At 48.0% G+C, this 24,140-nt stretch overlaps 1 protein-coding gene and 1 long non-coding RNA gene across 3 annotated transcripts; both read right to left on the bottom strand.

Annotated features, from left to right (window-relative positions):
• Positions 1–1,736: 1,736 nt before the first annotated feature.
• LOC131089671 (uncharacterized) lies at positions 1,737–20,851 on the bottom strand. 2 transcript variants are annotated; one of them, XR_009115262.1, is made up of 3 exons: positions 20,764–20,851; positions 3,365–4,844; positions 1,737–2,301 (listed from the first exon to the last, which is right to left on the bottom strand). It is a non-coding gene; the product is annotated as an uncharacterized LOC131089671 (long non-coding RNA). The 2 variants fall into 2 exon arrangements; XR_009115261.1 differs by having other exon boundaries at positions 1,737–4,844.
• Positions 20,852–20,978: 127 nt separating this feature from the next.
• On the bottom strand, positions 20,979–21,929 carry PURA (purine rich element binding protein A). The gene has a single exon (XM_058034905.1). It carries the CDS (start codon positions 21,927–21,929, stop codon positions 20,979–20,981), a length of 951 nt encoding a protein of 316 aa, XP_057890888.1.
• Between the last annotated feature and the right edge of the window lie 2,211 nt (positions 21,930–24,140).

The raw sequence follows: 24,140 nt of genomic DNA, 5'->3' as shown, positions 1-24,140 counted from the left end.
TCTGAGTAGCTGGAGCATTGCCCCATCCATTGAAAACAATTTGAGCAATTACTAACCCCAAAACTTTGTGACCAGAGTTTCTGTCTGATGTTTCAGTCTGGTTTTTGCTTTGAGCTTTAAAATGAGCGGTGGAGACATGAGAGGCAGTGGAATCAATGCTGAGGGTTGTTCCCATGTGCTACAGACAGCGTTGGGTTTGGAGTGGGAAATTAGGCTAAAGAGGAAGTATTTTCTTCCAAAATAGGGGTCTTTCATGGCTTGTCAAGGTGTAGAGCAGCTGTTTCCTGCTCCTTCTCAAGCAGCCACCATTGGGCAGTGGGTATCAGCTTGGAGAAGCTCTGGCCTAGGTGAGCTTCCTGATGTTACTCAGACAAATGGAGCCATTTCATCAGTGTGCTCTATTCCCCCCAAACCAGAAAGCAAGTTTCTAGGAATATACTGCTCATAACCATGGGCTAGCTCACACAGGAGATAGAGATGCGTGTAAATATGCTCTTCAGAGGAGCAAGAGAGAGCAGAATAATTTCTGGTGGTAACAGTGTGGTCTGATGGGTGAGCTGCTGCAGTGAAAGCCCAGGGAGAGCTGGGGTGGTGCTGCAGGGCCCGGGGATGGATATCTCAAACCTTTCCAAACCACTGAGGGAGAGAGGAGAGGGAAGGGGCAGGGGAAGGCTGGGGGAGGCACTGTCCATGTACACAGAGAGGGTCTGAGCCTCAGAGCGTGGGGTGGGCTGGGAATCCTGCCCTGAACACGAAGCGTGAAATCCATGTCCAACAAGAATTTCGGCTGGTGCATAATGCGAGCACTGGATGGCTTTGGAGCCAGGGCTGTGGCGCTGAGAGCGTTGAATTAAACATGGGGTGACTCAGCGCTGGTCCGCGCCAGGCTGGGAGCGGCACTGCGGGGACAGGTGCATTATTGATGGTTTCATTTTCCCCAGGTTTGAGCACCAGGCAGAAAAGCAGCGGCTGCGGCGCTTGGAGGGGGACACGGTGTGGTCAGACTCGGCATTTGCAACGCCTGCCTGCTCTTGTGCTGCTCCTGGAACAGGGATTTCTGCATCCAGCCTGTGCACCTGCGGGAGGGAGCCCCAAGGCAGGGCAGCACCGGTTCCATCCTCCAGCCCCGGAGCTCCGGGAGCTTTGGGGGATGCACAGCCGGCAGAGAGTGGCCCTTGGGGCTTGGAAGGGGGGAGAGCTCCTGAATTTGCCTTTGGCTTTGCTGATGATGCAAAGCCTTCATCTGCTTCTGGAGATTGCCCGTGGACCCAGGGCCGGGAGCACAGGGTGTTCCAGCAGCCTTGGAGCAGCAGGAAGCAGGACCAAGCCTCGCTGGAACTGAGTGTGACAACTCATTACCTCACAGGAGGATGTTCTACTTCTATCCCAAAGCTTTCTGCTGTAAAAACTCCATCCTGTGTCTCCAGGCCCCAGCCCAGCGAGCAGCAGTGACTGCTGCAGGGCTTTGGGCTCAGCATCCTGTTCATCTCAGCTGGTTGGGATGTGAAGGGAAAGCCTTATGGAAAGGGTTGGAAAACGTGAGCTAGCACTCCTGTCAGGCCTTGCAGGGAGAGGCGTGGTTTGCCTCTTCCTCAGAACCTAATTTGAACCACAAGGATGCAATGAAAAAAAAAAACCAAAAACCTGCGTTGGAAGATTTTAAAGAACAGCTCGAACTAAAAAAGCAGCTGCCAAACCGAATTTCCATTATTAAAAATCAGCACTGATAAGAGCCATCTTAGATCAAATAATTTATTTAGTAATTCCATGTAAACACTTCAGATTTACTAGCAAATACAATGCTTGCTGTTCTTTTAAATAGATCATTCAAAAAATAAGAATCTATTATTAATGGCAGGTTGACTAGAGATCTCCATACTACTGTACAATAAGGAATTGGTTTTCTAATGGATTTAACATCTCGATTTTTCTTGTTCTGCATTTGCTTTACACAAAGCCCAAAGGACACAGGTTTGAACTGCTCCCTGACGATGCCACTGCGGCCCGGGGTGTTTTGGGGAAGGTACGCAGGCAACTCCTCCCATCCTGGCATTGGTGTGAGCTGATGTGAGGGTGGGGTGGCAGAGCTGGCGTGAACACTGTTCACAAACACACGCCTGTTCGGTCAGAAAACAGACAGGGAACGGTGGAGAACTTCTCTTTGGGATGTATAAAAGCAACGAACTCCATCGTTGGCATTTACTTATCAACACAGCAGTACACATACACGTATCCACAGTCTGGAAAAGCATCCTATGAGCTGGAGAAAGCAGTGGTTCTGAGGCTTGGTACACCAGTGCACTAAAACCAAAAGAATGATACCTTCTTACATAGTCAAATGAAAAATAAATATCTTTATTTTCTGCCTACTTTATTTCAGTTTTCAAATAAATTTTAAATAAATCTGTACAAAGTATACTGTTACAGTATATATTTGTAAGTGAACTGAAATGCCTAAGTGTAACAACACTACAGGAAAGCAGTAAAGATTGGCACATCTCTAATCAAGATTAACTTTTACACTCAAAAAATACCAACGCCTGTGAAAACCCTCAAGATATTTTTGGTATTTTTTATGCAAGTTGTAATGACAGACCAATTCTCCCCTGCCTTGAAAAGAAAATCACTTCTCACGGTTTTCAGAGAACATGAACATCTTTATGATGCTAAAGGGACACCATCAGGTGAAAAGAGAGAGAGAGATTTCAATTCTTAAAAAGCAAACGCTTTGGTCAAAAATCAAGTCAAGTTTGAGGTTTGTGCACGTTTTCCATCTCCCCGAGCTGCGGCCGGGAGTGGCGGGGATGGAGCTGCTCTGGCCGGGCACGCGGAGCCTCGGGAGAGGAGCTGCTCCCCTTGCGAGCCACAAGGAATTCACACAGGGCTGCATTCTGTGGTTTCTTTTTCCCCCCAAAAACAAGAAACTAAAATTGAACTGACAGTGTCCCTTTGCTCAAAATAAAGACTTCTGTGCTAGAGAGGTCAGGTACTGAAACAAACTTTTTCACTTTTTCACTTTTACATCTCAAAATTCAAGTTTTCAAATCCAACTGCAGTTATTAGATTCATGAGCTCTCAAAACCTCCTAATATTTTGTTAAATAATTCCCAACTGGGAATTGGGGATAAATACTACAGATTAAGAGTGAGAGTTTTCTCTCTTAATCTTTCCAAAGATATATTCACTCAAAGTTTACATGCTGAAAGTTAATCTTACATTAGAATGTAATTGGCTGCAACATAAACCTATAAATGAATCAACTACCATAGATTAAACTCTGTTAAATATTTCTAAGTTAATAAAATATTGACAGTATTATAAAATTACAGTATTTACAATAAGAAAAATCTAGACTAATATATACCTTTAACAGATCTCTTCTCCAATTTGGGATTGCAACGGAATTATGAATATATGAACAATTTTATTAGAAAGTTGCATTGCAATTATCAGGTTTTCCATTAGAGCTAGAGAGGGTGAGCTATCACTGCCTTTGGAAAAAAACAAAAAGTGACTTCTGGTGGTGGGGTGGAGCTTTTGAGTACCAAACTGGTAACAGGAGTCCTCCGCAAGACGTCTGAAGATAAGGTAGGACCAGCCTCAACTGCTCAGATTAAGGTTGTATTACAGAACTGCCAGCAATCAGAACCACCCAGGCTGCAAAAGGGGAGGAAAGGTAGTTTTCAGCTCAAAGTGCACAGCTGGAAGGGCTCCCCTCACTCTGGACTCCACCTAAGGCTGCAGGAGCTCTGATCAGCTCTCAGGAACCTCAGCTTGGGGTTGGTGAGGAGGAAATGAGCCACGGTGCTCCTTAAAGGGACATGGTTGGGCTGCAGCTATGCCAAAAACACCCCTGTCAACCATGGAGGACAGAACCGGGCTGGGCATTTGAGATTCTCTTGGACTTGCTTTTTTAGGAGGTTTTTTTTGGGGAAGGGACAGGGATGGGCTTTGGTTTGAGGGTTTAAAAAAATTTTTTTATTTTGTTTGCTTGGGAGAAAAAATTTGGCCGGGACTGTGCAGTAAACTCATTTTCTATCCCTCATCAGGTTCTCTGTTTCTGGGGTATTACCAAAATGTGCAGTGTTTGGGTGGCAAATACATGTGGGGAAAAAGGAGGCTTCAACATTCCCAAGTCAATTTGTCTTGGGATAAACCAAAAGCAATTGGAGTCCTCAAAAATCGCCAGCTGCTTTTGGGGTCTCAGACACCCAGTGATGTCCTTTTAAGGATCAGATCTTTCACTTGCCCTTTTTCCCAGCCTCGGAGGAGGAGTTTACAATGACTTTAGGAAGGGCCACGTTCACATTCTCTCCCTCCTCCCCACGTCACATTTGCTTTCTAGGAAAAAAGGGGGAGAAAAGTAAATTTCAAACTCCTTTCCCGCCCTTCCCTCCCCCGGTCCTGCTCATAGTAAACCAGAAATGGCAGTTTTTAGTGTATATTTTGGGATCAATTATTTTTTCAGCCCCAAGCCTGAAGATGCTAGTGAGACCTACCCTCAGGCTTCAGAGAGGAGGAGCAATTTAGGGGTTTCTACCAGTTCCCGTGGTGGGCATGTGGGAACACCTCTGTCCTTAAAAGCAGGATTTAAAATGGTAAAAGAATAATTTGTAAACTGGAATCTACATTACCAACAGAAGGCTCTAGGTCCTGCGGGCTCCAGTTCCCAGAGATGCAGAGCAGGAAAACTAGAAAGAGAACTTGGTACCTTTCAACCACCTGCTGGGTTGTACTGGGGGGAAGTGGGGAATGAGAGAGACAAAATGCCAACTGACCTTATAAACAAAGGTATGTTTAGGGCTTCTGGTTTCAGGAATAAACCGATATTTACTGGTAAAAGTCTGCCAAAAAACAAAAACAGAAACACAGGATTACTGGTAAATATTGGTTTATATGGAGAATTTAAAAAAAAATAAATTAAAAAAGAGATGTCATTGTGCTCCTGATCTCCACGTGCTCCCAGGTGGGAGCTGAGAACCGACCCATGGCATCCCTGCACCCAGCAGTGTCTCTGGCACCTGGACACCTCAAACCAGAAGCCTTGTGTTGAGAGGAAAGTCATGTTTGTTTCCCTTACTCCCCTTAAACTATGTGTTTCTAGATTCCCCCCTCCCTCCTCTGCAAGGTTGGTCCTATGGGGGTTTGGTTCAGGAGTGGGAAGTCTGCTTCCAAAAGCACTTGGAAGTGAATTTGTACATAATATGGTATCTCAGCACAAGGCTGCTGGGGCCTGAGCCTCGGCTGCTCCCTGAGATACCATAAAATATACAAGACTGAGTGGATATTTTAAATAAAGCATTTTCTTGTAAGTGGCATAAACCCATTCATTTTATTTACATGCTTATTTATTTCCAAAAATAGAGTTGGTCCACATTGGACAAGAGAAATCAAGAAGCCATACAGTAGAAGAGTTAAAAGTCCAACATTTAACCAAAGTACAATGAAATTCCAGAAGTCTGTGGCTGACTTGAACCACAGAAACATACACATGAGCCACACAGACATTTGTACATAGAGCATTATATTACCAATAATATTTGCAAACATGAGGTCAAGATGGCTAAAAACCCAGCAGGACTGACCCGGGCGTCCTGGCTGAACAGAAGTGGGTGCTGAGGGGCCCTCACTGCTGTGGGGAAACACAACTCTCCAGAGATTTTGCTTCACTTTTGATTTTTTTTCTTTAACTGAGAAAGTCCTAATTTTTCTGCCCTGGGGATCCAAATTGAGGACAGGGTGAAAGCCAACCCCACATTAGGAGCTCCCTAAATGCCGGGGTGCCGGGGGCTCAGACCTGCGGGACAGCGCGGGCGCCACAGGGCACCGGAACCCCACCGAGGGCAAACTCTGCCCTCTGCCACTTGGCCTTAAAGATCACCTGGAAAAGAAAAATGGGCATTTATACCCTTGTGGTGTGCTGAAAAAAGGTCTGGATGGGGTTTGCCTTGAGAACAAGGATTTCCCTCCCTTGCCATGGGCAATTTTTGGCATTAGTTATTTCAGTCCTGTCTACCTTTTCTAGAAGATCGCAAATATCCTAGAGGATGTTGCACTGACAGGTGAGAGAATAACTTTTTTACATTAAAAAAAAAAAAAACAAAAAAACAAACAAATACTTGGAGGATGGACAGCAGAAGAAAAAAAAATTAAAAACAACAAATGGAAAAGATGCCTTATCTCTGTGTGAGGGCCCAGCTCTCTGGGTATCTCCATGGACCTCACCATGACAATATCTCAGTGTCTCCAAAGGATGGAAAAACAGACTTAAATCTCTATGTTCTGCTGCAGAGACTCACAGCAAGTAAAAGGGGGAAGACAGTTTTAGCACTTCTGGTACTTCTGCAAACCACCTACTACGTGGAGTAGAACCACACAAAAAGGGTATAAACTAATTTTCCTTTTTCAAGTCATCTTTGACACTCACACTATTAAGCCTAGTCCAATGTGAATGCTAGTACAGAGCTAATGTACAGAATACCAGCGATAATTATCAGTACCTAACAGGATTTAAAGGCAAGTATACTCAGTACATTTATAAAAAACACTAGGACCAGAACCAGAGCTCTGACAGCAGTTACACAAAGCAGCCGTGCAGGTCTCTACGAGGACAGAGCCTTTAGCACAAGTCGCTATGATCATCTGAGCCTGTGACAGACAACTCAATCTCCTAATTTGTTTCCTAGAACATCTCTAATTGCAGATGTGAAATACATTTGAAAACAGAGATGGGCCTGATCCTGTGCAGCTGGGTACATACAACACACCCCAGTGAAACTCAAAGCCCAGATTCCTAAAGAGAGAGCACAAGAAATTGTTGTCTTACATCAAATAACTATCATGCAAGCATACCACGACGGTTTTATATTGAGTAACTTCAAAGTCAGCTGGTATAATTTAACTAGAAGTGAGCAATCTAATGGATTTCTAGGGGTAGGGACAAAGGTTGTGCCAGTGACAACCACCTGATCACCAGGGAGAGCAGCACAGGGACACTGTGGGGCTCTGATGAGCTGTGGTACAGAGGAGCTCCTGCTCAGCAGCCCACAGACCTGCAGCACACCTGGGATGTGCAGGATTCCTGTGGCAGGCTACACACCTTCCCTTCATTTACTCTGCTACCACAATCAGAGTTCTTCCTCCTGAATGAACAATTCACTTACAGCCTGTCACACTGAGGGAGCATTAAAAATTACTTTTTTCCCCCCCTGTTGCTGTTGCCTCACATGTCCCAGGGTCAGCCCCATGCTCACTGCACCAAACCTTATGCTCTTCTCAATTTTCCTGCCACAGCCAGGCTGGGGTCACTCCTCCAGTATAACCCAACCACTCTGCTCCTTGTCTTTAAACACAAACTCTGAGTGAAAGCCTCACAGTGCCTGCAGTTATCCTGCTTCTATTGCAAACTCCAATGACTTATCAAAGCACTCACTCTTTGGTACCATCATCTACCGGAGACAGGGAAGGTGGAGAAGCCAGGGTACTTGCCATGACTCCTGGACTTTTAAGAAGCCTAAAACTAAGCCAGAGCAGCAAAAGGTTGCTGTGGCTGACACCAGTTACCTGTGGGTTCTCCTGGGTCTCTTGGGAAGAGAGGTGACACAGGTCTGAATGCGCACACACCAACAATCCCCCCTCAAGAACAAACCCACGCAAGAGCTGGAAGATGCTGCCCAGACCTCTGCTCCTCCTCCTTCCCTTGATAAAAATCAAGACCTCTGAGTTTTTCCTTAGTAAGAAGCAAACAGAACAGCCACAATATCAGCTGCTGAGGCACACTCTGGGATCTGGCAGACCTGCAAGTCCAGCTCAAGGCAGGAATTTGAACTGGGGTTGTTGCTTTACAGGAGAAATCTAGATTTCTCTAGATTACCCAGTATTCTGGGGTGGTTTCTCCCCTCAGAACAGACTTTGCAACCTGGACCTAGTGCTGTGCACCACACAAGTTTCATGAAAATGAACCTTTCCTCACCCAGCAACTTTGGGTTGACCAAACCATTGAGTGGAACTCTTTTGCTCATAGGCTGAAGATGCAGACCTGGAAGGCTTTAATCACCTTTTCTAACTAGACTTTAGTCAATCTTTTGCTTCCCAAGTGACAAATAGCAACTGCAACCAAAGAATGACTCCGTGGTTGGTATTTCTCTTCTCATTGCAAGCCTATTTTTTATCCTGCTGTTTGTCAATGTGTGCAGGCATTGTGGTAGGTGCCCCAGCAAACCAGACTGATCATAGAATCAAAGAATGGATTGGCTTGGAAGGGATCACCTGCTCCAACCCCCTTTCTCTGCAGAAAGTACGTTGCTTTCTACCTCTTACACACTGAAGAGCTACAGCACTCCAGCTTCACCTTCTCAGACTGGAGTTCAGGCAATTCCCAGTGCCCTGACTAATACTTTAATTAAAAAAAAAAGAATAACCTGACATTAGGATGTTATCTAGTCATGGAGAATACAAAGCTGTTTTTTGACAGCCCTGTTTTTGTTAGTACCTTTAAGAGTTTCAGTCCCAAGCTTTTTTAAAACCCCTTGATACATCTGTTGCTCCTCCACTTGAATTTCCTACTTTGCTCCAGCATCTCTGCCTCACTTGAGTTTCAGAGGAAGGCTCCTTATTCCACCCAAAAGGACAGCAGGCTCTCAAACGTGCCCTGTGCCCCAGAATGACGTGGAGGAGTCACTTCAGCAGCATGAAGTAGTGCAGGAAATGAATTCTGCCTTCAGTCCTGCACAGCCAGATTTTCTCTGGTGTCTGATGTCCTTGTGTCTGATGTCCCTCAGACAGCATTGGCTCCCCAAAGCCCCCAGCTCTGCAAAGCCCCTCCTAAACTGCTTCATTTCCCACTCATGGTTACCTGCCCTACCACATGGCCCTTCCAGTCTGCTCCTCCAGAGCTGGATTCTGTCCTTGGGTGGAATCTTCCTGAACTCCAGAAATCCCTTCCTTTATAACTATTTTCAACAACAGTTTTAGGGTTGTTCATTCCTTCATGGCAGAGTTCTGCCCCACCTGGATGCCAGTAACCTTCCCAGGTACCTGTGGTAAGCCTAAGACTTCATTTTTCTGATCTTCTCCCCTGCAATATTTTGGAACAAAAGAGTCACTTTAGTCCAGCACCTTCTACCCTGAGAATGCTGAACCTGCGATTCAGTGACCCCAGGTGGTCACTGCTACTTAACAACTCAACAATAACTGTATTTTGAATTATGTCTTATGTTTTAGTCCTGAGCAAAGGCTAACTCTAGACCAGGCTGTTACAAGAAATGATCCTTTAAGTAAATCAGTATGTTTGCTCACCAAAATGTTAGCCAGTTCCTTCCCAAACAATCTGGCCAGATAGCATGGCCATAATAGAATTCACTTTTTCTAACAGGTTTATGAAGATGCATGAGCCTGGTTTTTTTCCCAAGGCTCATGAAATCCTCAACTTTCCTTTTGACTGGAATAGAAAACTTCCTAATACCTCCATGTCATTAAAATACAGAATTTATATCCAACATAAATGTGGCTGTTTGGTCATCAGTACTCCAATTTCCTCAGATTTTACAGCAACCTTTTAGATGTAGTGTTTTTCCTTTATGACCTAACATACCTGCTACAATGGCAGGTAATGCAGTATCCTATTGATTTCCATCACCCCCACCATGTTTCAATCAGAGCAGCTGTGCTGAGGTCTTTTTTCACCACCAAGCAGTTTACAACAACTATTTTTGTCTCCTGTTTCCACCCTGTTGTGCAGATGTGCCTGTTCCTTACTCCAGCCCTGTCCCTCTCGTGCACACAACTCTGCTCCCAACCTCCAGCCCCAACACCTCAGCTTCCCACCAGCCTCTGTCCTCCCCAAACCCTGCCCACCTCCTGTGCCACAGGCTGAAGTGGAAATGCTGTGAAGTCACAGCTCCTCAATTCATGTCCCTGTCACAGCCTTTTCCCAGGCACACACACAACTTCAGGAACAGGCACTGCCACATCCTAAATTCTTCCTGGATACCCAGTTTAGCTTCCCAGGTATCTCAGCTTCAAGAATGCAGGCTTGCCCCCAACACTCTGATACCTTTCAAGGTTTATGTGTCCATCAACAGGGAAACAGTTTGATGGATCTCCTAATCATTGGGAGCTTGTACTTCCCATCACCAAATCCTCTGCCATTCAGACCTCCCACAGCTGCTTTTCCAGCTTCTGGAGGCATCTCCAGAACACAAATCAACTCCTCAACCAAGGCTTTGGTTACAAATCACCCCTTCAATCCTGTCCAGTTTCAAGTCTCCACAAGGCAGGGCAGACCGTGCTGTGGTGGGAATGAACCCTGACCATGCTTATTTATTTCCAAAAATAGAGCTGGTCCACATTGGACTAGAGAAATGTCCAATTCTCTTGGATTGGACAAGGGTTTGGTGCCATCTCTCCTCAGCAGCTCAGCAGTTCTGGCCTCAGGATGCTTCCTGCAGCCTGGAATGCCCCCACTTGTTGCTCCATATAGTATTTCATCAGCAGATAATCACTTGCAAAGCGTGTCCTCTCTGCACTCTTGTGTGCAGTTCTTTGTGCAATTAAGCCAATGTACTTTGATTCCCATAATTAAGCTAGGAATTTTACTTTATGACCATATAAAGTCCATCTTCAAACCAAAAATAGACTGACCGTTAACAGATTCTTTTTTTTAAATGACTTTAAACCGCCAATTAGGGACTTGCATTGGACAAGATAAGTTACATATGGCCTTGCAGAAGCCTGCAAGGACTCATTTTCCAGGACTTTTATTGACAGGTGAAGCTCAGAAGCCAACTTTTTTTTGTAAGATAGAATGAGCCTCTGATCACAGCAGATCTATCCACAAACCAAACTGTTCACATGCATGGAAGCAGAGATGGCTTTTACATGAATCTGCAGTGCTCAGTTCAGAGTTATTAATGACAGAAAATAATTCAAAGCCTTTAGTCCCTGCTTTGCTCAGACCTGCCTGGTTGCCCTTCAGCAGCCCCTGGCAACAGTGAACGTACTGTCATTTATTATTTAAATAAAACAATCTTTTTAATAAAAAGAAATTCTGACCCCATTTAAACTCTCTACCTGACAAGACACCAGCTTCTTTCCTTCACCTCTGGTGCTGCTCATGCAACATTTTTTTTTAAGCTGACCTGCCCACACAGCTTCTGATAAGCCAATGCTACATTGCCAGCTCTCCTCAGCATCACTCGAGTGGGAGGTTTAAATACCAGATTTCACAAAACCCTTTCTCCATGATTCCTAGCCCTGGCATTTCTTGAAGTATTGACAGATCGGCAAGCCTTCCCAAAAGTGAGCCAGCTGGACCTGCTTCTGCTGGACTGCTGCAGAGAGAAGAGCTGGTCCCTGAAATCCCAGCACTCACCTCTCGAGCCCTAGGTGAGTTTTGAGGAGCCTGGACTGGCTGACACCGATGTGCCCATGCAGACTCACCCCCTGCCCATGTGAGATGCCTGGGCAAAAGGTGAGCCCAGGCAAGTTCCAAACCTCAGCAGACTGCAGGCAATAAAGCCAGCAGCCTACATAGTGCTCACTATTGTGCAACCAGGATGGAGCACGGAGAAATAAAATGCATTCCCTAGGGAGACACCAGAGCAAGCACAAGCTGGGGGACAGCCACACCCACACCAAGGTGGCTGCCTTTCAAATGACAATGCTGCTCCCAGACATTCCAACAGACAGGTCCTGCCTGAAGCACAAGCACTGTCCTGCCCTCTGACAGCCACCTTTCTGCCCAGAGTGAGAACAAAACCCCCCAAACCTCTAATGGCCCAACCTCGATGGGCACACAGCAATTTGAGCCTGAGTCGCACAAGACATTCACCAGTCACAGAAAAAACAACCACTGCTCATTTACTGACTCTCAGCTGCCAGCAACAGAAACTATCCAGGTCCATGATATGGACACAGCCCCCTCCAGCCTCACCTCAACACCAGCCACATCAGCACAACCATGCTGGGGGGGATCAGCCCCACAGCAGCCACCCCCAAACCCCCCGTGCCCATGCTGGCCCGTGCGTCAATCCAGAGCACGGTGTGATGATGTCTGAGAGCCCAGGCTCAGCTCCCAGACCCTCCTGCAAGCATGACAGTGGCACCTCCCTGCCCAAATGCTGCCCTGTGTCTGTCAGACAGGATCTCCTGCACCCACGGGGCTGCTGCACGTTGTCTGCCCCATGTTCAGTAACAGCCAAACCCACCGGGGTCAGCACGGCCACGGCCCTTCAGACACAGCTTGCAAGCCACTTTCACAAGCAATTCTCCATTGAAATCAACATCATGACTGGGATGACATTTCAACACAAGGAGGTTTTTCTCCAAAAGCTGTCTAAATCTCTCCAAGTCATGCACTTGCCGTCCCAGCGGCGCGCACTGGATCAGCTCCCACAGCAGCCTCCCTCCGAGGTCTCCCCAGCCAAGAGGGGCACATCCTTCCACACTGCAGATGTAAATCCACACCTCTCACCTCTCCAGTCTCGAACAGAAAGAATGAAGCTGGTTTTTCTTGCTTCCTGCATATTTCAAGATAGTGTTTCAAGAAAAAATGCTTCAGTGCCACAGCCAGGGAGACTCAGAAACTCAGACTCTCAGCAGAAACTCCCACTGCCAGTGTTGCAGTCTTTGCACTTCAGTCTGCTGTGTGGCCCAAGACTCAGAAAGGGCTAAGGTGTGTATTTTTGCAAAGCTAATGTCAGAATGGACAACAAACCAACTGATCACCAACAAAGCCAAGGAATTTTCTGAGTTAAGACTGAGTTCCTGCTGGGGAGATCCAGCAGATTCCTGTTCAAACCAAAAACCCTCCCAGCTGACGGCTGACCCAGAAAGAAGCAGAGGTTCACCACATGTCATGAACTCCAGCCTCAAGAGGAGGTGTGGAAATGGCCAGGGTCCCCAAGCTCAACAGCAAAGTAGGCCCTGCTCAGGACCTGACAGCTATGTTACCTGTGTTTGGATATTTCACTCTCCTGCGAGCTCTAGCTTGGCATGATAAACCTAATGCCCACTGGTTGGTAAAACTTGTCTTAGTTAAACCCAAACTGTATCAGGTCTTGTGCCCTTAGGCTGCTCCAAGGTACCTCACACAAGGACAGCAGAATTTCCCCACCAAACCACACATCCAACTCGAGCTGCAGAGGTACTGCCACAGCCCAGGTGATGTCTGCTCACCCAAAACAAGACAACACCCACATGCAGGCAAAATCTACAGCCAGCCTGAGTAGGCTCCACCTTGGCTGGCCACGGTGCCTTCCAGAGCAGAGAGCTCAGGACCAGATCCTGTCTCTGGGTGAAGGAGTGCCAGCAGTATCGATCTGCAGGGGGACAGTGAAGCATTGTTTGGGGATATCCAGCCATTCACTCTGTCTTGTTTTAATCAGTCAACATTCAAAAGACAGATAGTGAGGCCAAAAGTTCTCTATCTTTATCTTTTTTCACTTAATCTCCAGCTGACATTTTTTTCCGTGAAAACACGCCTCGTTTCTTGCTGTATGACTTCAACTCTCCCTCTCCTGTGATATTTTGCCTCAAACAGGCTACACAACCGGTTACTACTTTTATAGAGGTGGGAGTGACATGCTTTGACTCTTCCAAAACACAAAATGCTCATCTGGCTTCAGGCACCAAACTGCTACGATGGGGGCCAGCAGAGCCACCCCAGCTGGGGAGCTCAGTGTCCTCTGCTCCATGATCCCTTGGGACCACAGCCTGACACCCCTCAGCTGCTTGTGGCAAAGAGCCACTGTCATCAGGCTCTCATGGGCTTCTCTAAGAGCTGTGCTGATGCTGAAGCACTTGCATGGCAGCCCAGGTGCACCTTGGCCATCCATCTCTGCCACATCCCCTCTCCCACCTTGCTCCAAAAGCCTTTTTCCACCCTCCAGACACACATCACCTTTGCTGTGGCTGCTGGGAGCTCCTCCCCTGGACGAACTCCCTCACCCAGCCTGAGGCTGCCAGCTCAGGAAATGCCTTTGTTAGTGACAGCACCATGCCTGCCCCAACACCGACCTGCTCATCCTTTCCCTTTCAATGGACTCCTCCAGCAGCAACTTCCATGCCAACCAAATTGCAGTAAAATATCCAGAAAGCCATTGGAGAAGTAACACTGTGAACCCCGTACAAATGGATGATTTGGCCTTCAATTCTCTCTGCTATCTGCAGCTGTTCTGCACTAACAACAAGCAACACACAGCCCAGAAAAGCCTCGTGGCCCACTTGTAATTCACAAGAAGTGGGATGGTTGCAGACCCTGATGTGAGCTGCCTTTCTCCCAGACTGCAGTGCTGCTAACACACAGCCCGTCAGGAACTGAAATGCTTTGGAAAGACAAGCAAAGGAGGATAGGCAGGCTAAGAGAAACTCCCAGAGCAGACCCAGGACCATCTGGCTCAAGCTGGGAGCAGAGCAGAGCAGAGCAGAGCAGAGCAGGCAGCCCAGCTCCAGCTGCAGAGATTCCAGAGAGGAGCATCCTTCCCGTGCCATCACCCCCAGCCATCCCAACCCAACACACACCTCTTCTGAGAAGAAAAAAAAATATCATGAACTTCAGGCCCAAAGATTAGGCTCTGGGAAATATGAGCTTTTAAAAAAGGCTATAATTTTGGAAGTCCATTTAAATTAACCTTAACTAGCTTTAAACTCTATATACGTATCTCCTTGCCACGCTCGCAACCCACGCACATTTTGCAGTGCCAGTGAGCTAAATCATGTGCAAGCGAGCAGAGTAAAAGGAACCACAAAAAAATAAAAAAAAGCTCTGGGCAGAAACTCTCTTTCATTGTTGCAACGGCAAAGGAGATGGCAACAGCAGAAGGAATCAGGAATAAAAATGGAACTCGCTTGTTTACCTTGTCGGTTTTGTCAAAACATTGTGACAACGCTTTGCGTGCAGCCAGTTTCTCTGTTCTGCCACCAAAAATTCAGAGCCCTTCACCTTTCTTCACGCATTACAGGAGAAAGCCAAGAAGAGTAAAACTTTTAGGGAGAGAAATGAGTGTGCAAAAGATATAAAAAAGCCCGGTATGAGAATTTCAAACTACTGGGCTCCTCTTCCAGATAGTCCAAACACCACCAGGAACAGTGACCCTCCAGCTGCACAAGCTGAGTTAACGAGGAGCAGGCAGCCAACGAAGGAGGAGAGTAAGACAATAAAGGGAAAGTTTGGGTAAGCCTGACAAAAAGCAAAAGAAAAAAAGAAAAAAGAAGTAAAAAAAAGCCAGGAAAAAAAAAAAAAGCTGCAAACTGGGTTTCTAAAAAAGATAAATTCTTGACAGTGTCTTTTTAAAAGAGAAACTCACAGTGCTTCAGGCAGAGCCCTACCTCTCCAAAAGCCACACAATCCAGTAGGAAGCAGCAGGTTTTTGAAGGAGCAAATTGCACAGCTGTGGAAGAATTTGCCTTTACTGCCTTCTTTCCAACTCACCTAAGAGAGATTCAATGTCTACCTGGAGGACTAGCAAAACCAAGGAAATTGGTTGGTTCTAGTTAGACTTTTGAGGTTTTCATGCTTGAAGAGAGCCCCTAAAATGTAAACCTGTTTTAGCATTCTTGTACATTAATGTCATCGTTCTCCCTTGCTGACTCCCACAACTTCTGCCACAGACAAGTCAATCAGATTTGGTATATGCCCTGGGACAGGGAAGGGGAGGGCTGGGTTTAAAGCAAACAAGCAACCAAAAAATAATTATGTCAGTGCTCTGCAAGGTGTTGGATCCAAGCTCGGTGGATCTGCTGAAGTCTTCGATCCAAAACACTTGGCAATTTGACTTAAAAAGAATCAAACAAAAAACCCTTTGACCTGTTGAACTTAAAGAAAAGCAAGTGGCAGACCTTGGAGGAAGGGCGACAGCGTGTGAGGGTGCAAAAACATCGTGTGCTGTAGTTCACCACTTTAGAAGAAATCAGAGTTTTGCTTTGGTTGGTTTTGCTTTTTCTGAAGTGCCAGGGAAAGGCGCTTCCAAAAGGGCGACTTTGGAGTTTACAGGTGCCAAGGTGGAAGCGAGGAGTGAGGACATGCCAAAAACATCAGGTTTGCATAAACCCTTCTGGAAAAAGTGCACCTTGGTTTTAGGAAAAATGCATATCTACCAAATCTCCACTGACCAGGGGCCACTTGTGCACGCAAAGTTGCATCAATTGGCAGCATCAATGCTGACATTTTTGCCTTCTCCTTCCACCCCCCTCCCCAATTTTTTCTTTTTCCTTGGGAGACACAGAGCGCCACTGCATTAGAACGTACAAGAAATGAAAACAGTGAGTACGACTGATATAGATCCATTGACTTTTTATTACAAATGTACTTGATCACTTGGCTTCAAAAAAGTTTAAATCAACCCCTATTTTCTGTACGCCAGTACAAAGTAAAATCTATTTTACAAATTAAATACCTAAAAATTTGACAAAAATATTAAAGTTTGATGGAAAAAACAGTTATAAAAATCTTAAATCCCCTTTTAAGAAGATAAGAGATAACATTCCCTCCCAACCCCCACAGTCCTGTTATACAATATTAATAGTCATTTTTTTAGAATAGGTAGGTATGTTATATCTTGCTGTTAGCATACAAGTCACTCTAATAGCTTTATCTGTATATACTCCAGTTAGTGCATGAATGTCATCTGATTGAATATAATCAACTATCTTTAACTGATCCCTAATTTACATTTCATAGCTTGCATAGTTTGAAGGGACAAAGGTTACACTACAGCTAATCATAAAAAAAGGTGGTTACAGTGCTATTTTTAAAGGCAACAAAGTAATTGCTCCCAAAAAAAAAAAACAAAACCCAAACCCAAAACTAAACGAAAAAAAAGAAGTTACCGGTCGGCTCTGAGCAGGGGTTAAATCCCCGGCAGCAGCTCTGCCTGGCTCACGGGGTGGGCTCTGCGCCCGCCCGCTGCCCCCTCTGCGCTTCCCCCAGCCCCGGGACGGGTCGGGAGCCGCTCTCCCGGCAGCGCTACGCCCAGCGCATTTCAACCCCTGCGAGGGATACGCGCGAAGTGACACTGTCAAGTATTTATTTAGTTGTTTTTTGTTTTTTTGTTTTTTTTTTTCCCCCAATTGAATTTTCAAAAAACGAAAAGCCCTCCGCGTACGGGCGCGCCCGGCTGCGAGCTCGGAGCGCTCCCGGTCCCCGCGGCCGGCCGGGCTCCTGCTCGCCCGCCGGTCCCGCCCGGCCCAGCCCGGGGCTCCCGGTACCGGGGATCGGGGGATCCCCGAAGGGTCCGGCCGGGCCCCCCGGCTCCCGGCAAGCTGCTGGCTGCCTCCCGCCGCAGCATCGTAAGCGGGACCGCAAAGAAGAGGCAGGAATCAACAGCGGCTCGTGCTGTTTCTTTCTTTTCTTTTTTATTTAAATTCTCAAAGACAGAGCAATTTCATTTTTTTGTTTTCATTTTAACAAAAAAAATAGAATTTGAATTCGGAGGACATTTCCCCGTTAGCATAAAACCACTTAAAAGGTGGTTGTATTTCAATGGTAAATTACTTGACAGTGTCCCTTTAACTTAAAAATAAAATAATGTCAGTATTGCAATGAATTTCAAGTTTTCTTGCACGTAGTCATTATAAAGTAGCTTTTATCATGCTCTTGGACCTATTCTACAAGACATTTAAAAGCATATCATCAAGGAAAATATAAGGCATACTTCTCAGGAATTAGGTATCTTGGCACATTTGAGCATACTGTCTTTTTTTAAAACAACACATATGGTCAAATATACCTCTCTTCTTCTAACATTAAACAGGGTTTTCTGTACTTTGTTTTAAATACTGAGATATTAGAGCCTTGGTAAAGTACCGAGCACCTCCGGGAAAACAAAAATTAAAACAAAAAAAGCAAAACAAGAAATCCGATGAAAACTAAAACAACGAGGAGCAAAATCCCACGAATCTTTACAGTCATTTTAGTCTTTCGTTATCATCATTCATCAAGTCCTTGAACATACAGAACGTGCGTTAAAAGAAGAAAAAACCAAAACGAAACAAACAAAAAAAAAACCAAACCGAAGGAAACACGCAGAAGAAACCCAAAACGAGACAAAAACTGACCACAAGTTCTCGGCCACTGTTCACAGAACTGCCCGCGGGCTGTCCCAGGCTGTACTGCTGTGAGCGGACCCGCGCGGCCCGTGCGCTCCTGCAGTCAGCCGGATCCTGGGCAGGATCCGGGCGGCGCGGGCGAGGAAGACCACGGGAGGAGCCTGCCTCGTTAGCGATGCTGCCAGGAGCCGGCAGGGACGGAAGGACACTCTGCCGTGCTCTCCTCGCCTCCCGGCACTTATTGCTGGGAACGCACCGCGGCGGCGGCGTTGGAGCTACGGGCGCCGGAGCGCGTCCGTCGGCAGCGCGACAACTTTGGGGAGGGCAGCGAACAGCAGGACCGAGACAATCAATCAAGTAGCAAAAATAACACCAAAGCAATTAAATTCCTAACTACGTCTAGCAGCATGGAGAGTGCAGTCCCGACACATCACAGTTGAAGTACAATAATCGCTGGAACTGCCCATCCAGAGCCTCCGATTCAGAAGCAGGTTATCAGACACATGTTTACATGCAATTGAGAACCATTTCAAATGTCACATTACGCACTCTGAAAAGCTTATTTCACTACTGGGAAATAGGAAAAGTGCACATTAAAGCAATTTTAAACATTTCCAGTGATTGTTTAAAAAGAAACAGAAACACCTCGCTACCAGCGGCTCGTGTTTAACTTTCTGTGAACACTAACAGCAAACTTCTTTCAAGGGCAATAATGCATGGTACAATGGAAACAGCTTGTTTTGACACTTACAGTACATCTCAAAATAAACCCCAGAAAAACAAACCAACAAAATAAAAACCCCAAGAAGAAAAAGGGAATTATAATTTCAACTGGGAATAAAATGACAGCAGGAAATCAAATTCTTTAAAACAAGCTTTTTTTTTGTTTTCTCCCCACCCTTCAGAAACTCCATCCTTGCCCCTCGGTAAAGAAGCGCTGGCAGCTCCTGCTCGCACAGGAGCAGCTCAGGTCTACCTGACCCCTAACTCAGCCAAGACCATTCAGCAAAATGATTGCATTCCCAAAAAACTTCCGAGTGGAACAAGATTCTAGTTTCTCTGAAATGCTCTCTACTGAATTCCAGCCAAGAAAAGAAAAGAAAAGAAAAAACAAAAAATAAAGTTTTGTTTTCACTGTTTAAGGCATCTTTTTTTTTTATAACATTTTCTCTTCACTCGCAATGATGATAGTCATGCAGCAGTTTAATGATAAAAATATATTAATATTTTACTATACAGCAGCAAGAAGTTAGTCAATTAAAAGCACACCAACTTTTTTTTTTTTTAAGAAAAAAAAAAAACATAACTGAAAAACAACGAAGACAACCTGTAAAAGTCTATTATTATTCTTCTTATTATTACAATTTGGAGAACACACCTGGACAGATTAGTGTTCTGACAAATCTGTGTTTCCCTAGCCTGGGCTTGGAGCAGAGCCCGCGCCCGGCGGGAGCTGGGACGGGGAGGGCAGGGCACGGCCAGGCTGGCCAGGTATGTAGCCAGTAATAAGAACTAGCACCACAGCTACATGGCAATCCATGACGGACACACACCGGCTTGGCTTTCACTGTCCAACCAAACTCCGACCCCCATGGCTCAGTGGGATCACGCTGCCCTCGCTGCTTCCTAACTTCCTACGGGAGTGAACAGGGATCAAAGCATCGCTGCGGACCTCGCCCGAGCTCGGGACATAGTGCTAGTGCCAGTGGCCACACGGAAAGACTCGCTACCTGCTGTCCAAAAACAGGTGGACTGGAAACCGCTGCACGTCAGGTTAAGTACTTTTAAGTACATAGAATAAAAAAAATATATTATGAACAATACAAGTACATCTCATATACACAATAATGACAATACGCCTACTCAGTTGTAAACCAAACAGGTGCAGAAAAAAAATATTATGGGAGGAAATTCTTTACTTTTCGTTTTTTTTTCTCTCTCTCTCTCTCTTTTTTTTTTCTTTTCCTCTTTTCTTTTTTTTTTTTTTTTTACTATTTGAATAACTTTGGTTCAAACGTAAAAATCACAAGTTAGCAAATTTCATTTAAATGCCTTTTTTAATAATTTTTCTTCATGTTCACAGAAGTTTCACTGACCATTTTTATATGTTTAAGGTCCAGATGCAATGCATATTGTATAAAAGAGAGCACTTATTGTTTACCTTGCATGAATTAAACCTACGTACCTTTTAACTCTACAAACTTCTGCATAACATTTAGACAAAGCTCAGACACACAGCATGCCTAGCCCTCATATATATATACACATCTCTAATCACAGGTATATAGGGTGTCAAATATACTATAGTAACCTCCATGTAAGGTTCGAAATTTGGTAACAAAATGAGAAGAAAAAACTAAAAATATTATTTTACGTGTTCTAAAATATCTCTTTTTTTTGTGCTAAAGTCAAATGTTAGCTCAACATGAAAAGGACTTTTTTATATAATTCAGCAATATTATAATCTTGACCATTTTTGCAAACACTTTTAATAATAATAGCTTAAACGTGTACAAAAGTTCTCGGTTAATTAGGGAAATAAACACTCAGTTCTTTATATTTTTAATCAAGTAGGAAACACAGTTCATATATAATGTTATTACTTTTTTTTTTTGACTCTTTTTTTTTTGTGTGTTTTGTTTTTTTTTTTTTTTTTTTTTTTTTTCTGTTTTGTTTTGTTTTGTTTTTTTTTTTTTTTTGTTTTTAGCAGCTGCTTACTGTTTGATACGGTGGGTAAAGTGGAGGAACATCCAGCGATGGGTGGCGGGTCTGAGGCGCTGCTGCTGCCGGGCGGCGGGGGGGGCGCCGGGCGGGCGGCGCGGCCGGGGGGGCTCCGGGCGGAGGGGGGGCTCCGGGCCGCCGCCCCCGCGCCCCGCCGCCCGCCCGCCCTCCCGCCGGCGGCGGGGCCAGTCCGCGTCCCGGGGGGCGGGCGGTCAGTCCTCCTCGGGCTCCTCGGCCTGCAGCAGCGCGCCGGGCGGCCCGGCGGCGGCCGCCTCGGCCTCGGGGGGCGGCTCGGCGCCCACGGCGGGGGCGGCGGCGGCGGCGGCGCGCTTGTCCCGCTGCTTCTCCTGGATCTTCTTCATCTCGTCCGAGTACTTGCAGAAGGTGTGGCCGAACTTGGCCCAGACCTTGTAGGGGACGGTGATGGAGTTGCGGTAGGTGGGCTTCACCTCGCTCACCCGCATGAACACGCCGTACTTGTTGGAACCCACGTCGAAGAAGAAACGCTTGTTGTCCACAGTCAAGGAGGTGCCCTCGGGCAGCTCGGCCGGCTCCTCCTCCACGCCGTAGTCGTCGATGAGCTTGGCCAGGGCGTCGCGGAACTCGATGAGGCCCTGCGCGGGCAGCGCGATGGTCTGGCCCTGCGTGGAGCCCAGCCCCGGGCCGCGGTTCACGGTCTGGCGGACGCGCAGGAAGCGCCCGCGCTGGTTCTCCTTCAGATCCATGTAGTACTTGCGGTTCTCCCGCACCAGGAACTCGCTCTTCAGCGCCCGCCGGGGCTCGTCGGCCGCCTGCGCCAGCTCGGGGGGCTGGCTGGGCCCCAGCTGCGCGTAGTGCTCGATGAAGTCGCCCAGGTAGTCGCGGAACTCGACGGCCACCGACATGGAGAGGGTCAGGCGGCTCTTGTTGCCGCCCGCGCCCACCTCGGCGATCTTGAGGAAGCGGCCCTTGGCGTTCTGCTTCACGTCCAGGTAGAAGCGCTTGTTCTGGATGTCCACCCGCTTGGAGGCCAGCTCCTGCGTCTCGTGCTGCAGCCCGCCGCCTGGGCCCCCGCCGCCGCCGCCGCCGCCGCCCGGGCCGCCGCCGCCCGCGCCCGGCCCCCCGGCGCCCGCCGCGCCCCCGCCGCCGCCGCCCTGCTCGCTGCCGCTGTCTCTGTCCGCCATGATGCCGCCGCCGCTCCGCCGCCGCCGCCGCTCGGGCCTCGCCCGCCGCTGCTCGCCCCGGCGCGGCCGCCCCCGCGCCGCCGCCGCCTCCTCCGCCGCCGCCGCCTCCTCGGCCGCCCCCGGCCGCCGCCGCCGCCGCCTCCTCCTCCTCCCGCCGCCGCCGCCGCCGCCGCTGCTGCAACAGCCCCCGCGGCCACCAGCCGGCCGCGCTCTCGCGAGATCTGCCGGAGCGAGGAGAGGGCGCGGGAAGGCGGCAGAGAGCGGCCCCCGCCGCCGGCCGCCCCGGCGAGCACGGCGGCAGTGCCGCGCCGCCGAGCGGCCGCCGCGGGTACTGCAGCTGCGCGCTCCCCCCGCGCACCGGCGGCGCCGCGGCCGAGCCCGCTCCGGGCGGCACCGGCACCGCCCGGCCCCGCCGCTGGGCCCGCCGCTGGGCCCGCCGAACCCGCGCGCCCGCACCCCGGGGGCAGCCCGCGGGGCCGGGAGAGCCGCCGGGTTCGTGCTCCCCGCAGCGAACCGTACGGGAGAACGCTGAGCAGCGGGCCCTCCTCCCGGCTGGGATGCCCGGGATGCCCGGGCGGGATGGGATGGGATGGGATGTGTGTTTATTCGGGGCTGGTGATGGAGTGAATTAATCGGCCTGTGGCGTGGCGCGGGGCTCGGAGGCTCGGGAGCACCGCGGGGATGCGGAGCGGGGGGATCGGGCGTCCTCCCGCAGCGGGGGTTTGGAGGTGGGGCTTGGAGGTGGGATCTTGGAGGCTTGGAGGTGGATTTTGGAGGTTTGGGGGTGGGTTTTTGAGGTCTAGGGGTGGGTTTTGGAGGAGATGCTTTAGCTTCTAGTCCTTGTTTCCAAACCCTCAATTTTAAGCCAGCTCCAGCCCAAGTAAGGATGTTTTCTCCTGATGCTGCAGGCCAGGAAGCAAACTGGTAGGATTGGTCTGTTCCCTACCTGCTGCTTCCAGGACTGCTGACTTCTGGGGAAGGCATGGATGTACCTCTAGCATCCCAAACCTCCTGGAAGTGTTGCACAAAGAGTGGTGCTATCAGGTGAATTTTGGGGTGGCCTGTGGAATGTGCTTGGCACACAAATGGATTTCTCAAGGAGACAGGGAGTGAACTGCTGGGACATCTTGCTGCGTTAGAGAATGTCAGATATCGCAGGAGGAACCCCAGCCTGCCCCACGGTTAAAGCCGTGGTGATGGTGACTCCATGGGTAATAAAAAAAATACACAGAGAAACAGTTTCCTTTTACCACAGAAACAATATTTCAGCACTGGCTGAGCTGCAGCTTGCCAGCTGCAGGAAAGCCCTGAGTGCTGGGGGTGTGCTGTGCTGTCCGTGCATGCTGGGTTTGGTTTTCAGCCTGCCTGAACTGTCCTGGGTGTTTCCTGCGTGTCCAGCTTGGCATCCCCACGCCGCCATCCCCATGGCAGGCTGCAGGCTGGTGCTTTGGCAGCCCCTCTCTCCTGATTTGCTCTTTTTATCCTCAAGTCAAATGACATCAAACAACCGAAGCTGCGGCCTGTTGCTGTCGCCAGCAGGTGTCCTTATGGATGAGCCATGCTTTATCCATGTGGCACAACTGGGAACTGCACGAGGAGTTGTGTTTGTGCCCTTGTGGCCGCTCTGTCTGACTGGGGTGCAGTGAAAATCGCTGGTGCTGAGAATGCTGGCCAGCACTGAGGTTATTTTTCCTCCCCAGCACAGGCCAGTGGTGCCTTTTCAGGAGTGGATGTGCTCCATGTGGATACCAGCAATCCTGGAACAGCCTGCCAGTGTTGGTGCTTTGGGGGATGATGTTTTGTGGGATTCTGCTTTCCCAGCACCTTTCAGTGTTGGAAGTCACAGCCACCACCTAATGCTCTGATTTTCTGCCTGAATTTGGCTTGAATAAGGCATTTGCTTATTGAAGTAAACAAAACTAAGGAAAACAAGTGTTTTTCTTCCCAAAAAGACAATCTTTTCAATGGGAACTCTACCACAGCAGCCTACCCTGGGGACCCACAGGAACTTAAACTGGTCTGCCCAATGTTAAAACAAGATCATGTGGCCAAGGCAAGCTTGGGATGGCTGCTGTATGAGGCAAGGTGCAAAATAGGATGGACCAGGGTGATGGATCAGTGCAGGAGGCAGGAGATTCCCTCCAGACATTGTCCATGTTTGGATTGGGATCTTGCAGGGAGCTCCTGGTCACCGGCTGCCCATCCTGGCTG

Source organism: Melospiza georgiana, chromosome 15, assembly GCF_028018845.1.
Source record: "Melospiza georgiana isolate bMelGeo1 chromosome 15, bMelGeo1.pri, whole genome shotgun sequence".
Classification (NCBI taxonomy): Eukaryota; Metazoa; Chordata; class Aves; order Passeriformes; family Passerellidae; genus Melospiza; species Melospiza georgiana.
The sequence above is the reverse complement of the archived record's forward strand: the minus strand, read 5'-3'. Positions and strand labels throughout refer to the sequence as shown.